Source organism: Pleurodeles waltl, chromosome 5 (genome assembly GCF_031143425.1).
Source record: "Pleurodeles waltl isolate 20211129_DDA chromosome 5, aPleWal1.hap1.20221129, whole genome shotgun sequence".
Taxonomy (NCBI): domain Eukaryota; kingdom Metazoa; phylum Chordata; class Amphibia; order Caudata; family Salamandridae; genus Pleurodeles; species Pleurodeles waltl.
The window spans coordinates 1253150061-1253168104 of NC_090444.1; the positions used below are offsets into that span (position 1 = coordinate 1253150061).

An 18044-nucleotide genomic window follows, 5' to 3' on the forward strand; every position below is an offset into this window, starting at 1 on the left:
GCCAGATCAACCCAATCATCCTGATACCAGGCCATAAATTCTGCCCATAGGTAAGAATAGTTTGTTTTTCCTAACTGGCAGCGAACAGGCAAAATCATCACTACCACTTCCTCTGATCAATCAAATCCACTCAGCTGGTTACGCTCAATCTCCACACTTGGAACTGTAGGGTGTAAAGGTTCGGGTTGAATATAAGCCTTCTCAGAGGTAAGGAAAAGGTGTCCTGAAGGCATGCCCTTGGGGAAATGTACCAAACTACTGCTGGCTGCTAACCCCACTAGTGGCCTTCTAAATGGTACCCATCAAGCTCGTCCACGCAGGCGAATAGGGACCCTGCCAGCTAGCCGACAGTCAAGGAAACTCCCCGACAGGCTAGCCAGTACGACAGCCTCTGTGCCTCCTCAGCTTCCTGGTACAGCATGTGATCCCACATCTTTGTGTTTGCTGCAATACCACATTGCGATCGCTTTGTCCGTCAAAACTTGCAAAGTTCTGCACTTGATCAAAGGCAGCAAGTCTACGAATGTCTGCTTGACAGAATGCAGCTTCAGAAGCCTGATGTGGTATCTTGGCTCCAGAAGTTGCCAAAGGCATTTGCCCTCCACCTTCTGCGGGTAGCTTCCTAAGCCCAGAGTGGATGAGTATCAGCTCTGGATTTGGTATGGGGAACAGAATTACACAAGCCAGGTTGGAGTCTTTCAGCCCCATCAAAGGTCCTGGGCCACATCGTCTGATATCTGGATGTTGCACAAGAGTCAATCTCAGTGATGAGCCCACTGAAGGGAAAGGTTCTACTGCAGAGCTATCATGTGCAAACGAGCATGACATTTTCTAAGGATATATGGGAGCAACACACTAAGAAGCCCCAGAACCATCCATCGCAGAGCAACACCCGAGCCCAAAACACCAGAATCAAATCAGGAATATTCCATTTGAGCTACGGTTTTTTTTTTTTTTTTTTTTTAATTTTCTTATTTATTTTTTAAAGCCCTTTATGGGCTTTCTTTGACCACGAGGGAGCCCTCAAGGTCTCCCCTGTGGTCCCTACATATATTTCGAAATGTATTTAAACAACAAAATGCACTTACGGGCTACCTGGCACGGCAGGGGAAGCCATAGGCTTCCCCTGCAAGTACCATTGCTTCAGCAAGCACGGAGCTGTTTCGACAGCAGATCCGTGCTTGACTAAGCATTTCACTTTAAAGGTCCCGCTGTCAAAACAGCAGAAAGTTTGCTGTGGCTTGGCTGCAGCCAAGCCAAGCCCCAGCAAACAGCTATGTCCCGGGAAGAACACCCTGAGACAAGCAGGAACCGGCCCTGGGGGTGGCAGCCTCCCAGGGCCATCAGGAACTCCAGGAAGGGCACCCATTAAACAAGGACCTAGCCCGCAGGAGGTGATGGTCCCTGGGGCGCAAATCTCCCATAGGGACCCCCCTTTTTTTTTTTTTTTTAAGATTTGCCCTGGGGGTGGTGGGCCCCAGGGAAGCAGGAGACCCTCCAACGAGGACATAGCCCCGGTCTAACAAATTATCTGGTAAAGATATATTCTAGTTGCAGATTCCTTACCTAAAGAATTTCCCCAGGCGGCAATACTGGATCCGGAGATTTTTCTACGAGCTGTACCCTTGAGCACCGTCAGGTGGTGTCGGTCAACTCCACGTAAGTCATTGGCGTTGTGGTCGCCATGCTGATGTCGCAGTCGTACATAGGCGCCATCCCAGCAGTCATACTAGGAAGTGCTGCAAGGCTGAACTTTCAAAATAGCCGTCCCGGCGGACCGGACTGTTCAAGCAGTAGTGTTTAGTGAACATGTGCAGGGGTGCCCACATTGCTGCCAGGCAGATGTCCAGGACTGGAACTCCGCATGCTAACGCAGTGGTTGCGGCAGTTGCTCTGGTTAAGTAGACCCTCAGGGGGTTGCTTCTTAGCCAAAGAATAGCACACCTTGATGCAGAGAACAACCCAACTAGAGATGGTTCTATTCTCCACCGCCTGTCCTTTTTTTGTACCCACATAACCCACGAGTTGATCGTCCACCTGAAAGCTGAAAGCCCTGAGCTGGTGCAAACTGGTTTATGCAAGGAGGGCAGCAAAAGTGCCCTTCAAAGCAAACAGGTGGCTTGTAACACCTATTTGCAAGGGGGAGGGTGTTGACTCCCTTCCCCACAGGAAATCCTTTGTTCTGCCTTCCACTGCCTGAGCTGGTCAAGCAGTAGGAGGGCAGAAACCTGCCTGAAGTGCTGCAGCACAGCGGGTGCCTGGAAAACCCTGGAAGACTGGTAGGAGCGATACTGGGGGAGTCCTCTAAGGAGCCCCCAGTTTGATGGAATAATGCAACTAATACTGGCAACAGTATTGGGCTATGATTCCGACATGTTTGATACCAAACATGCCCAGGTTCAGAGCTACCATTATGTAGCTGGACACAGGTGTCCAGTACACGGGTAAAATGGTTTCCCCGCACTTACGAAGTCCAGTGCAATGGAACTGGAGTTCTTAGGGGTACCACTGCTCATGCAGGAGTGCCCTCACACACAGGGACCCTGGCTTGTGGGCTAGAAGGGCCTACCACAGGGGTGACTTTCAGTGACCTGGAGTAGTGATCTGTGGTAAAAGGGTGCATGTAGCTTTTCACGCATGCTACAGTGGCAGGCCTGCACACATTTTGTTTGCATGGGCTCCCATGGTTGGCATAATACATGCTGCAGCCCATGGGGTGTACCCCTGGTGTCCCAATGCCATGGGTACTTAACTACCATATACTAGGGACTTATAGGGGGACACCAGTATGCCAATTGTAGAGTACACAAAGGTCCTAGGTAACCAAATTTGAAGGGAGAGAGCACAATCACTGGAGTCCACGTTAGCAGGAAGCCAGTGAAGACAGTCTAAGCACATTGACAGCAGACAAAAAGTGGGAGTAACTATGTCAAAAAAAGAGTACTTTCCTACAGGAAGGTTGACAGGAAGTCTGAGGAAGACAGAAATGGCAGACAGATAACCCTTAAGGGTGCCCAAAGCAGAGCTTTGCTGGGCAAGAGAAATTATAAACAAAAGAACTTCAGAGAGAGGGACAGAAAGAGGACAATTTTGTTGTTACACCCTGCCACAAATATATGCCAACGACAGCGTATACCGTTTTGGGGGAGGGACGCCTGGCTGCCAAGATAACATCACAGACTTCAAGCGGAAGGTCGCAAGCTGTCTACTTACGCCGCTCAATCTCCACACAAGAAGGCTGAGACTGGGACTGGTTTGGGTGTAGAACCCTCACCTGCTGCTGCGACAGAAGATCCTCCTAAAGAGTCAGTCTAAATGGAGGACCGATGGCCATGCTCAGAAGCTCGGAACACAATACTCTCCATGCCTACTCCGGAGCCACACAAATAATTTGGGACTGGTTGTTCTTGATCTTCTGGACAACTCAGGGCAAAAGTGGTATTGGCAGAAAGGCATGCAGGAGGCCAGAGTTCGACTCAAGACTAAAATCATTGCAGAGTGAGTGCCGCATTGGAAACTCCAACTTTCAAAACAGCGGATATTGCGTGTTCTCTGCAGAGGCTAATAGATCTAACCAATGCTCTCCCCAGTGCTGAAAGAGACCTTGCGCCACCTCCAGATGGAGACATTATTCGTGATGGACCATGCATTGACCACTGAGTTTGTCTGCTCTGGTGTTCAGAGAGCCTGACAGATGTTGAACTACCAGGTATATGCCCTTATGTGTCAGCCACGGCCAGAGAAGCATGGCCTCTTGACAAAGGGCCCACAACCCCACCCTTCCCTGCTTGTTGCAGTTGCTGCCCGTGAATATCTGCACCACTTCCCTTGGACAGAAGGAAGGTATGCTTTCAATGCAAGCCTGATCGCCCTGAGCTCCAGAACGTTGATGTGGAGCTCGGACTCCGCCAGAGACCAGATGCCTCTGATCTCCACCTTTCCAATTTGGCCGCACCATCTCAGGAGTGAATTATCTGTCACTACTGTCTGAGCAATAGGGTTCTGCCACTGACCAATCGCGGTTCATTATCCACCACTGTAGGATCTGTCACAGTTCCCTCCAAGATCTGGACCATGTTGGACAGATTCCCCTGATGTTGCGCCCACTGGAACGTCAGATCCCACTGCAGAGCCCACATATGACATTCAGCATGTGTCACCAGCAGGATGCAGGAGGCAGTGAGGCCCAGCTGCCTCAGAGTCAGACTCACTGAAACCCAGAATAGAGGCTGAAACATCGGTATCATAGCCTGAACATCCTGGACTCACTATTAGGGAGGATAGGCCCAAAACTGCACTGCGTCCAGAACAGCTCCGATAAAAGGAATCGTCTGAGAGGGAGTCAAGTGTGCCTTGGTGATGTTTATAGTGAACCCCAGCAAATGCAGGAGGTTCGCCATAATCTGGAGGTGGGAGATGTCAGCCTAGGCCGAGCCCACCTTCAACAGCCAGTTGTCAAATTAGGGAAAGACTGAAACCCTAGCCGGCGCAGATGATCTGCGACCACCACTTTTGTTAACACCTGAGGAGCGCTGGTAAGGCCGAAGGGGAGCTTGGTGAACTAAGTGCTCCTGACCTACCTCAAACCGCATGCAACATCTGTAGGAAGCTTGCTCTGTATATACTATATCAAAGTGAGATATAGTGTGCACAGAGTCCAGGGGTTCCCTAGAGGCTTGACAGAGACTAAAATAGATAACACTAAAGCTCTATTTGTGGTATTGTGGTCAAGCAGTTAGGCTTATCAGAGGGTAGTGCTAAGCATTTGTCGTACATGCAGTCAAGTAAACAGTTTTTAAGAAAACAGAGAATATCTATTTAAAAAGTGGACGCTGCATTTTCTGAACAGTTCCTGGGGGAAGAAAATAAAGTACAGTTTTAGAGGTAAGTAAAAGACTTATAGTTTCAGTCTCTGGGTTAACGGTAGTCCACCGTTGGGGGTTCAATTAACCCCAAACATCCACCACCAGCAACATGGGGCCGGCCGGATACAGAGGTCAAAGTTGAGGAATTTTAACATGGGCTCCTATGGAGACAAGGAGTACTCGGAATTCGGTCTACCAGCAGTTAAGTATCCGCTGCTCGGGGGCAGACCAGGACGGGGTTTAGAACAACACTGGAGGGGCCACAAGTAGGCACCAAACACCCACCCCCCTCCCCTGCGGCACAGGGGGGCCACGTGCAGGGTGCAAACAGAACATCAGGCTCCCAATGCTGGTCTATGAGGGGACCATAGGGGGGCTCTGAGGCTGCAGGTGAGGTCCAGGGGGGTGTCAGAGGCACACCACCGGTCAGACAGGGAAGAGGGTCACCTGTTGATTGTTGCTGCGCCGGGTGTCGGTTTCTCCAAGGCATGTGGGTGCAGTGGGTCCTTTGGCGTCATATCTTCGTCCGGAGCTTTCACGGTCAGGGTCCTTGAGATTCCCTCTGCAGGCGCTGTTGTGTAGGAGTCAACCCACAGTGAGCACTTGCTCGGAATCGCCTGTGGACCCTTTGTAGCTGGGTGGACCACGTAGACACAGGCCGTGGGCGTCGGGTGCAGAGTGGTCAGGACTCACGCTTCTGGAGTGAGGTGGGAGTCCTTTAGAAGAGGCTTCTTCTTTTCTTCTTTGGACAGGGCCGCTGTCCATGGGAGTTCTTGATCCTCTGTGATGCAGGCTGTCCTCTGGAGGTTTTTCAGAATCCGCTGGACCTGCAGGACACGTCGCCTTTCTTCTGCAGGTTCTTTGAAGCAGGAGACAGGCTGACCAGTTCATTGCCTTGGGATTGATCTTGTGGGTACCTGGATGCGAAGTTTTGGCATTTTGAGTTTTCCTTTGTTGCAAATAGATCTATTTGTGGTGTTCCCCAAATTTGGAAGTAAGTGTTCAGTATTTGGGGGTGAATCTCCCATTCGTGGATCTGTTGGTGATCCCGAGAGAGATTGTCTGCTAACTGATTCTGAATTCCTGGAATAAATTGTGCTCTTAGGCGAATGTGGTTGTGAGTCGCCCAATGCCATATTTTCTGTGTCAGGAGACACAACTGTGTCTAGTGTGTCCCTCCCTGTTTGTTTAGGTAATACATTGTTGTCATGTTGTCTGTTTTGACAAGAATGTATTTGTGGGTTATTATGGGTTGAAATGCTTTTAGCGCTAGAAATACCGCTAACAGTTCTAAGTGATTTATATGAAACTGTCTTTGCTGGATGTCCCATTGTCCTTGGATGCTGTGCTGATTGAGGTGTGCTCCCCACCCTGTCATGGAAGCATCTGTTATCACGTATTGTGGCACTGGGTCTTGGAAAGGCCGCCCTTGGTTTAAATTTATACTGTTCCACCATAGAAGCGAGATGTATGTTTGGCGGTCTATCAACACCAGATCTTGAAGCTGACCCTGTGCCTGTGACCATTGTGATGCTAGGCACTGTTGTAAGGGCCGCATGTGCAACCTTGCGTTTGGGACAATGACTATGCATGAAAACATCATGCCTAGCAGTTTCATTACCATTTTGACTTGTATCCTTTGTTTTGGATACATGGCCTGTATTACATTGTGAAATGATTGAACCCTTTGTGGACTTGGAGTGGCAATCCCTTTTGCTGTGTTGATTGTCGCTCCTAAGTATTGCTGTGTTTGACACGGCATAAGGTGTGACTTTGTGTAGTTGATCGAGAAACCTAGTTTGTGGAGGATTTGTATGACATATTTTGTGTGCTGTGAACACTGTCTTAGCGTGTTGGTTTTGATTAACCAGTCGTCTAAGTACGGGAACACATGTATTTGCTGCCTTCTGATATGTGCAGCTACTACTGCCAGGCATTTTGTAAAAACTCTTGGCGCAGTTGTTATTCCGAATGGCAACACTTTGAATTGGTAGTGTATTCCTTGGAATACGAACCTTAGGTATTTTCTGTGTGAAGGATGTATTGGTATATGGAAATACGCATCCTTTAGTTCTAGTGTTGTCATGTAGTCCTGTTGTTTGAGTAGTGGGATTACGTCTTGTAATGTAACCATGTGAAAGTGGTCTGATTTGATGTAGGTATTTAGTGTTCTGAGATCTAGTATTGGTCTCAGACTGCCGTCCTTTTTGGGTATTAGAAAGTACAGTGAGTAAACTCCTGTGTTTATTTGTTGTTTTGGTACTAATTCTATTGCTTCTTTTTGTAGCAATGCTTGAACTTCTAGTCCTAGAATGTCTATATGTTGTTTTGACATACTGTGTGTTTTCGGTGGGATGTTTGGAGGGAATTTGAGGAATTCTATGCAATAACCATGCTGGATAATTGCTAAGACCCAATTGTCTGTTGTTATTTCCTCCCAATGTTTGTAAAATTGGCTTAGTCTCCCCCCCCACAGGTGTTATGTGATGGGGCTGTGTGACTTGTAAGTCACTGTTTATTTTGAGGAGTTTGGGGGCTTTGGAACTTTCCCCTATTCTTTTGGAATTGGCCCCCTCTATATTGCCCCCGAAAACCTCCCCGCTGATATTGGCTCTGGTAAGTGGGCCTTGCTTGTGATGTTGTGGTTTCTGTTGGTTGACCTCGAAACCCTCCCCTAAAATGTGTTTTGCGAAAAGTGCCTCTGCTCTGCGGGGAGTAGAGCGCGCCCATGGCTTTGGCCGTGTCAGTGTCTTTCTTGAGTTTCTCAATAGCAGTGTCGACTTCCGGCGCAAACAACTGCTGTTCATTAAAAAGGCATATTTAGCACGGCTTGTTGAATCTCCGGCTTGAACCCTGAAGTACGCAGCCATGCGTGCCTTCTTATTGTAATTGCAGTGTTTACTGTCCTTGCAGCCGTATCTGCTGCATCCATTGAAGACCGTATCTGATTATTTGCGATACTTTGTCCTTCTTCCACCACCTGTTGCGCCCTTTTCTGGAACTCTTTGGGTAAGTATTCTATGAAATGCTGCATCTCATCCCAATGAGCTCTATCATATCTTGCCAAAAGTGCCTGTGAATTGGCAATGCGCCATTGGTTTGCTGCTTGTGCTGCTACCCTTTTGCCCGCAGCATCAACTTTACGACTCTCCTTGCCTGGAGGTGGTGTGTCCCCTGAGGTATGAGAGTTTGCTCTCTTACGAGCTGCCCCGACAACTACTGAGTCCGGTGTCAATTGCGTTGTAATATAAACGGGATCTGTTGGCGGTGGCTTGTATTTTTTCTCCACCCTTGGGGTTATGGCTCTGCCTTTAACAGGATCTTGAAAGATTTGTTTGGCATGTTTTAGCATTCCTGGGAGCATAGGTAGGCTTTGGTACTGACTATGGGTGGATGATAAGGTGTTAAACAAAAAGTGACCACCTGTGTGTAAGATGTACTGTCCTCAGGTGGCGACGGCCTTGCAGGGTACGAGTCTGGGCTGTTGTCTGATACTGGGGTGTCGTAAAGGTCCCATGCATCTGGATCATCTTGACTCATTGTAGTATGAGCTGGGGAGTGCATCAGTGGTGGAGTTGTTACTGGTGATGCATGTATTGATGGTGGTGGAGACGGTGGTGGAGTTGTTCTCTTCGCCACTTTTGCCTGTGGCTGCTTGTCCTTTTGTTTAAAGGCAAGTTTTCTTTTAATCTTAATTGGGGGAAGAGTGGTTATCTTCCCTGTGTCCTCATGAATGTGGAGCCTTCTTTGTGTGTAATCTGGCTCTACAGTTTCAAGTTCCACTTCAAATCTATGCTTTTGCATTTGGGAGGTTAATCCTTGTTCCTCTGTGTAGGAACCTGTTTTCGGCTCCGAGGCTGGATGTTTCGGAACCGAAACTTTTTCGGATGTCTTTTTAGGCTCTGAAGAAACCTTTTTTATTTTCGGCGTGGTGTCTCGGTGCCGCTGTCTCGGTGCTGAATTTTTTCAGAGCCGCTGTCTCAGGTCTGAGGTTGCCGTGTGGCGGTATCTCGACCTGAGTCGGATGACTTCGCCACAAGCGTGCCCTTTTTCGGTGCCGATGGTCGGTCACCTATTTTTCGGGTTAAGCCATGGCCTGTTGGCGGTGGCGTCCCCTGGGCTTTTGTTGACTTCTTGTGAGTCTTATGTTTCGACGTCTTACTCACGGTTTTTGGCGTTTCTTCGGCCTCGAGCTCTTCTGAGTCCGACTCGTGGATGGAGAAAGCTTCTTCTTCCTCCTCGAAACGCTCTTGTCCTGTCGGCGTCGACACCATTTGCAGTCTTCTGGCTCTTCGGTCTCTTAATGTCTTTCTCGACCGAAACGCTCGACAGGCTTCACAAGTATCTTCCTTGTGCTCGGGAGACAAGCACAAGTTACAGACCAGATGCTGATCCGTATACGGATACTTGTTATGGCATTTTGGGCAGAAGCGGAATGGGGTCCGTTCCATCAGCCTTGTAGTCACGTGTGGCCGGGCCGACCAGGCCCGGACGGGGGATCGAAAAAACCCCGAAGGGCCACCGGAGCTCTTCTGAATTCGTTGTCGATTTGTTCTAACTAACCCGATACCGAACGCAAACAATACCGACGTTTTTTTCCGAGATTCTAACTAACTTTCCGACCCGAAACACGGAGCGAAAAGGAACACGTCCGAACCCGATGGCGGAAAAAAAACAATCTAAGATGGAGTCGACGCCCATGCGCAATGGAGTCGAAATGGGAGGAGTCCCTCGGTCTCGTGACTCGAAAAGACTTCTTTGAAGAAAAACAACTTGTAACACTCCGAGCCCAACACCAGACGGCGGACTGTGCGCAGCATGTGTATCTGCAGCTACACATGCCATCGAACACATATATATACACACACACACACACATATATACACACACACATATATATGTATATAAGCCTGCCTTGCAAGACTTTTCGGTGTAGTGTGCTGAGACAAGAACAATGGGTGAAACGGAGAAGGCCGACGGTGGATAGTGGGTTACTGGTGGCAACTAACATAACACCAACCATGGCATAGTTAAAGTGTCTGGAAGGCAGCAAAGGCTCAGAGTTGAAGTTCAGTTTGCACACTTTGTATAAGCAGATTATCCTTAATGTCCACCTGGAGTTCCAACACAGAGGCTGCCATGTGCACTACTACAGTAAAGGTGGCACTATCTTCAGAGGAGGGCCCAAATGCAGAGTGAAATTCCGTCTCCGGTGAGGTACCAAGATGGCTAGCAATTTGGAGGTTAAATACAGTCCATCATCAATACAGTGAGGACGCAAAACTGTGTGTCATCACCTGGAACATTTTGAAGATCCTGTAGGATTTTAGAGCAGAGTAAGGCCTCAAGGTGCCACAGATAATAGTGCCTAGGCAGAGACACTGCAAGACATTCCAACACTAAAGTGTTTGCATTAATAATGTTGTAGCAAGATATTGGATAAGCCTTGACTGTACTCTACTCTGAGTCCAAGACTGGAGCTAGCTTAACTAGAAACAGTGTGGACTTCAGGAAGGGAATGGAGGCATGACCCAGTGCTGATGGAGGCCTACCTGGGTCTGTTGGTGCCAGGGAAGGCCCGGTTTGTGCAAGCCTGACTGGGTTCTCTGGCAGATCTATGGGGCCTAACAGCAATCTGTGGGACTCTATCCTAAAAGGCCAAAGCATGGCCTCTACTTGCTATAGAAAGGAGGGTGACCTGGAAAATTCAAAGTACAGTGTATCCTGTGGTGGAAAAGGGTCAGAGTCAAATTACTGGCCCAAAGTCGTGCCTTTCTGAGTACCAAGTGCATGATATCCACATGGAGCTGGGGCTACAAAAACAGGAGTCCCATGTGGACTTCTTGATTTTAAGATGAAATTTGTCTTTGGACTTTGTCTTAGACATACCTGAGGACGAAGACTTGGACAAAGTCACTTGGAGCAGGACCATGCCTGTGACTTGGAATGTGACCGGACTAATTTATTGTGTTCAGTAGCATACAGCTTTGCCTCCCACTCCCTGATGGCCTTCAGATACATCAGGAACCTTTTTTTAGTATTACTTCGAATTGTGCTTGAATCTGAAACACCAAAGACAACCATCATGTGAGTCTCTGACTGGCATCTGGTTTATTTTGGTGTGACGTAGACATTTCCCCAATTGGATTTGCTTACATGAGAGATTATAGGTTGCACTCATTTTCTACTCTAAGGGTAGTTGTGGTGTTTTTCATTCCAACTGCCGTGTATTGCTTCATCTTTAATCAAGAACTATCGATACTTCCAAGGGTTTTCTTTTCCTGCTGGGTTTGAGATTTTTAAAAGGGATACATGACACCATTCCCTTGAGTTCAGGGAAGTACTGTGGATATTGGAAGTTGTCTTTATTCAGATAACCAAGAAGAAGCAATAGAGACCTTCAGTGTATTCAGTCTTTGACCTCAGACTCCATGGATAACATTGTTATCTGCATCAACGCTGATGCAACTGGCAAGTCTTCGGTGGAAAAAAGGTGGGAGAGGAGTGTCAGGGCTAGAATGACATAAGGGATATTACCAGGGATGACTGGTACCATGGTTAGGACCGCTGGCAGAACCTTAGGGCCCACGTTTGAAACAAAGAGGCTGAGGAGATCAAACCATATCCAATAAGGATTAAGTGAATGTTAACACGTAAGCGAAAGCAGCTGGAAAAGCTAAAAGTGAGTATAGCTGGACAGTGTACAGAACTGGAGCTAAGCCAGGCTCACTTGTGTCCTTCAATACAGGAGCTGAATCCAAAGACTACATTTGCATCACCAGTCACACCTGCCAACCACACAACTATCCGCGGCATTATGAGTGACTTTGAAACAAGAACGCTTCCCTCATTTACTACTTCTAATATAGATTGCGAAAACATTTCTCCTAATAGGAAGGCTTCTCCCTAAACTCTCCTCGAATAAAGGACCTGGAGCTGGACCTTGAGAGGCAATGAATTATTTACACTTCTCAGACTTTAACTACAAAATAATTAGAATCCTGTTCTTTCAAGGTCTTCGGTAGCTTGAAGCCACGTTTATCGCTAGACATGGAGTCAGATGTGTTCCTGACCCCAACTACAGATGTCATAGGGAATCCAAAACGTGCTTTGAGAGAGGCAACTTCTTGCAATTTAGTATGAATATTCCAGCAGAGCAACTCCAGATCTGTGCCGAAGGCTGCGGAAAAAAGTTAATTACCTCAGGGCGCTTCATGGTGTTGCATATTGCTCTGTGGTGTCACATCATTCTAGTCTATACAGCACTTCTAATGCGCATGGCTACCCGTAGGCTTCCCTGCACTTAACTGTGGCACAGAATCAGAATCCAGGGGGACTTGCAGGCACTCGTCTCTGAATAGCCAGGTTTTCTGAAAATCATGTTCCTTCTTAATTGATCTTAATTCTGGTAGGGGGTGGGGGTGGGGGGTGATGTGGGGGCTGGCTGTTCCACAGTTTGGCCACAGTGTAAACGAAGGAACACCCAACCATAATTCATCCGCTTAATAAGGGCAGTCTTGGCCAAATGAGCATTTGAGGAGCGCAGAGTTCTGAAATGCAGTTATGGAGATAACAGGGATAATGAGATCAGGTAGTCTTTGCCAAGCAGAGCTCTGTGGGCAATGCAGAGTGATTTAATGTAATTCTTTCGGCCAGTGGGAGCCAGTGAAGCAAGCGTAATGCTTGTCTCACCAAATTGATGCCAGGGGATATTATACAATAATCTGGCCGCGAAGTTCTGTACAATCTGAAGTTTATCCTATTGTGGTCTTCTGAGCTCCCATAGTCCAGGCAGGACAAAATGAGTGCCAGCACTATCAACTTTCTCAACATGGAGGGAAGCAAAGGGAAGCTGTTTCTGAGCATACCATAGCAAGTGGCTGACAGCTTTATTGCCGGAGAGTCAAATTTGGAGGCTTTATCCAACCAGATTCCCAGGCTCTTCGCAGCAGTTTTTTTTGACAGGAGAGTTTCCCAAACAACTTGGCCAACCCAGATGTAAAGCAGGGTTGATGTTATTGCCATGGATCATCAGTTCCGTCTTGTCTACGTTTAATTTGAGACAAGAGCCCTTTATCCAGTCAGCCACCTTCCCTAGACAGGGACCCAGAGAAGGGCAGAGAGAGTTTTGGCTTGACTTGAGGGAGAAAACCAGTTGTTAGTCATCGGCATAGGAGACTAATGAAATTGTAAACGTAAGGACAATGTCCGCCAGAGGTCTCATATATAAATGAAATAGAACAGGGCTCAGCGCTGTGCCCTGAGAAACTCCACATTTTAGCAGGAGAATTTCGGAGGTGCAGTTGCCCTCAAAGACCTGAAAAGTTCATCCTCCAGAAAAAGGCTTCAGCCATGCGAAAGCAGGACCTGAGATTCCCACACTCTAACAGATCAACAAGAATGCCATGGCTTACGGTGTCAAAAGCTGAGCTTAGATCAAGGAAGATAATTGCTACTGATCCTACCTGGTCAAGTAGCTTTTTGGCTTCTTCTACCACAGCTAAGGGGGCTGTCTCTGTGCCATGGTACCAACAAAATCCCGTTTGAATGGTGTTTAGGATATCACAAATCTCACTCTGACAGTACAAGATTCACACGTTTTTCTACAATTTTGCTTGTCCCGGGAAAGAGGGATATCAGGTGGTAGTTACCTATGTCAAGCTGATCCAAATTAGGCTTTTTTAAAAAGGGCTTTTAACATGGTATGTTTCCATGCTTGAGGGACACAGGCCAAAGTTAGGGAGAGATTTGCTATCTCTAACAGAGCTGAGAAAACCACATCTATTATTTTTGCAAAAATGTGACGTAGAATTGGATCCTTATGCAAAGCAGACTTAGTTTTACCGATGATGTTGGTAAGGTTGTCCGAGGTCATACACACAACTGTATTGGCACTCATCTGATGAGAAGTTTCCCTTGTGTGGTGTAATGGAAATTGTTTTGCAGTTCTGACAGCTGATAAACGTTTTCTCCACCCCCCTGTGATCTCTGTGTTCCAAAGAAAGCTGAAAGATAAGTACCTGCAGGTTGACCTCACCTGAATTCATTTTTCAGGCCTTATTGAAGCTGCACACGTTTTTTTCAATAATTACCTCAATCCATTACAAGAGATTACATTTTTTAATCTTTATACACATCTCCAAGTAAATTCAGTGTTATTCACAAGTAAAGGAGAGAACGAATGAATGTATGGTAATGGCCCTGACGGTGCCTGTCTGTTGCTCTGGGCTTCTAATACTTTCTGGACAAAATATAATTGAGGAGATGAACTAGGTCTAGCCTGCGACTATTTGTCAGGCATGAAATGGTATTCATGTTTCACTATTCATTCTTGATCTCCTAGAGGACTATGTTTTTATGTGCTTAAATGCATTCTGTTTCTTATTGTTGTACAAGACTGATGAATGTCTCTGACATATGACGACCCAAGGAAACCTACTGCCCATATGGAAAATTTCGCATTCAACTAGGAACACATTTCTAGCCAGTTGCCAGTTATAGGGACTTACCCAAAGCTTTATTATGGTAGACTGGCTCAGATGAAATGAGCTATGAAAAACCAGTAAAGGTAATAACCTAGTAAAATGACTTCTGTTAGGAGTGCTTGTTGTGGGGGAAAAACACAGAGGGGTTATAAAAGACAGGGGATACCGAGCAACACCCTTCAACACCCTTCAAAGGAAGGCATAGCTCTGCTGAGTACTGTAACAACCTTGGTTCACCTCAGATAACCCCCCCTACCCTCTCCCCCCCCCCCCCAAATCTCCACAAGGTTTGCTTTACAGGCTGCTGAGTTAAAGGTATCAGGATTTAGGAATGCCTTGCTGGATACAGTATCCTGGCTTGATAAATATTCATGTGCATAAAGTCAGCTCAAGCCATTTCATTATTCCTCACACGTCGACCTAGCTTCCTGCCAATGTCAAATATGGTTTTCTACAAGGAGATTTTTCCTACAGTTTTCAGTTATACTTTCCTTGATTCCTTAACAACCATTGAAGCCCGTGTCTGGTTTGTACCTTTTACACTTTAGATCTACGTTTCTGTAACTATGTTGATGTTTGTTTGGCTTACGTACATAATGCCCAGAAACATCTCTGGAGCTCGGACTTGCTACTACGGCCAAATAACCAAAGCCAATATACCGTCAGATATAACAGATTCTGTCAGGGCAGTGCTGGAGTTGTGTTACAGCTCAAATGAAGACCTTGACACATCTACCTGAGGAACCTGAAACTCTCGCCTATTCTCTCTAACAACCCATTAAGTGTACATTCTCCAGTATCACTGCCTACGGTGTTTGGAATCACTAGGCATCCCACACAAGACTGTTCCTTACAAACATTAACAACTGAAAAGAGAACCAAGGCCCAACTAAAGTAGTGTCAGGATGCTACTTACATTTAAAAACTATTAGCTCTGCATGACAAATGAAATGAATTGTAAAGAGGACATGGTTCAGTGACCAGGAAAAAGTTAGAAAAGGAGGATGATGCTACTGAATGAAGCTAGCCACAAAATTCTGAGATGAGACACAGCACACACACCCACTATAACTGTAATTTGAAATCAACAAAGTTAATGTTAAAGATAAGAAGGAGTAGGACCAACATGGACCATCTATTGACAAGCAATATTTACTGCTATTATTATTTACATTTATGGTTGACATTGGATAAAATCAAAATGCAACCACCATATTCCAAAAACAGTTTGTCTACTCACCTCATCAGGACTTCCAGGTTGCAGGGCTTGCCAAGCCTCCAGCTGCTTTTCCAATGCCACTCTTAATTCTACAGAGTCTTGAGACATTTTCTAAAAGTGTACAGAAGAGAAATTCAGAACAGGAAGATTATGAATAAACAGTACTGAAACACAGAAGCATTAACCAAATTAACATGTTTCGTATCTTGGATACCTATACATTCCCCATCTCTCGACTCTCTTAAGGGGCTAGACTAGATCCTGAGAAAAAGGCTCCATCTTGGCTTTGTGAACCACTGTGAGCATGTCATCATTAAGATGTGTAAAGGATCACCCAGATGCACTGACAGTGCTTCATCCTTTTATCCCCATGCCATCAGAGGGGAGACAAATCTCACAAGACTGACAAAAGTAGCAGTATGACAAACCTAACCTGGGATCGTATTAACATTTTTACGACCACTTCTCAGAACTGGGGGGCAGGCATGATCATTGAGGAATCTGCAAACAGATAAAAAATCCACTAGAAAGAACACAACCAAAAGTAAGTAACTTGTTTTTCTGATAGATCCTCTTGCATATTCCTTACCATTTAAATCTGTATTCATGCAGCTGCCCCAAGGAGTTGGGTCTAAGCAGATGATGGTGCACATCCAAGCATGGAGGGTGATGGTAACGGAGAAGCCCCTGGACCATACCACTAAATTCTCTGTTTCCTAGTCAGAGTGCAAGATTGATTTCACTGCATCTTGCCCTTTGCACACAAAGTCTACTTAACGGTGACATAGGTAATCATGGACGTTCGGTATGACCAACTGAACCATTTTCCACAAGACATACGAGTAGGAGGCAAGATGAATTTGTAAAATGAAGGGCAAAGCTGATAAAAAAATACCTTAAAACCCATGGCCACAATCTTTTTATACTCCCTGTCAGAAAGAGAAGTGAGCACAGAATATGGTTCTGCTTAAAATAGCACTCCTAATCTCAAAGGCTCTCTGGGAAGGAGTGAGTTATCAGACGTTTTACAGGACCTCAGGCACCAGGAGGTGGCAGTGGGAAACCTGATGGGTCACGAGGGGTCAAATCTCTCTTGTGCCATCCAACTAAGTTTAGTTCATCAATGCCTCACTGAAGGGGCGTAACAGTTCAACTGCTGCACAGCCAGACAGCTAAATCTCTGCAAGCAGAATGGCCTTGTCTCATCCTCAGATGACAGTTAAAGGTCCTCTGCAGACTTGATCAGGACCGTTGTAACATCTTCTTCAGAGGGAGGCACCAAAAGGCACTCCAGGTCCACCTATGAATGCGCCCAGGTCACCTGCATAGTGCAGGGCCATGTAGCCACCAGCATCAAGTCCAGCAGGTACAAAAAGATGCCACCCAGATGCACTATGTTCTGCATGTGAAAGGAGTCTGAATTCAAACCAAAGAAACTCCCAATACCTCCAAAGTAATTGCCAGGAGGCTAAGGCATGTAAGTACCCTCCTCTAGTAACTGCTATGCTCTGCCTCTAGACCCAACCAAGATGGCCACTGTTGGGGAAAAAAAAGTCCCCTGTATGATGTTGGCCGTGTACCCCTGTTCCACCTGCATGGATATCTGGACCTCCGGTAATGATTTTTGGTCATGAGCAAACACGGATCATGTGTTATGTGCCGTAACCTTGATCTGTCTGATGGTAAAGCGGTCTGATTAGACCAGGAGAGGAGCACCTGGCGCTACCTTTAAAATGGTAGAGGGTATAGTCCCACCACAAAGTTAAGTGACACTAGAATGGTGGCAGCAGTATACCCGTTTTGTATTCAGCAGTAATAAGTAGTGTGAACAGGCCTTTTTACTTATGTCACTTGAGTGGGGCCTACTAGTCCACTCATATAATGTTCTGTGGCTGTATAGTTAACTCTCAGTGTGCCTATAATGGGATGCATTTGTGTCCCTATGTATGGTATATATAACTTGGAAGGCTGTGGGTTCCATTTTGGAAGCCCGGGTATGAAGAGGCTTGTGATGGTGAGGAATGCAACCCCAGACAGAAGTGGATTGCTGACATTCCTGAGGGCTGGAGTGGGAAAACACTCACTGGAGGAGCTTTGATCAAAGCATCCTGTGTGCACATCAATGGTCTCTAAATCCAGGAAGAGTCCTGGGGCCTCGGATTATTTGTCAGGGAGATGGTGGGACTGAAAGTTGGCACTGTGGACCAGGGAATCTTGATGGATAGGAAGGCGTAGGTCTCTGATCCTTTATGTTGCTTATTTCAGTGGAGGATTATGGCCAGATGTGATCTCCAATTACTTCTTGTTCTGTATTGTGTGTCAATCAGATGCCCTAAGTGTGCCGGGTATGCCCAGACATGGGACCTGGGGCTCACTGTGCCACTGAATTTAAGCTAGCCTGGCTGAAGAGAGGTGATACCCCAAAACCGGTCCCAGGATGCTTGTTTCAGGTCTAGGGAGGATCTGGCCTGGCAG

General features: G+C 46.6%; 1 protein-coding gene across 1 annotated transcript in view; it reads right to left on the reverse strand.

The window, feature by feature from the left end:
* Positions 1–18044, reverse strand: part of MDN1 (midasin AAA ATPase 1) — a 1740009-nt gene that overhangs the window by 73380 nt on the left and 1648585 nt on the right. Inside the window, exon 95 of the mRNA XM_069235499.1 lies at positions 15591–15680. Within this exon, the coding sequence (XP_069091600.1) occupies positions 15591–15680 (90 nt within the window). The remainder of the gene's footprint in view (positions 1–15590; positions 15681–18044) is intronic.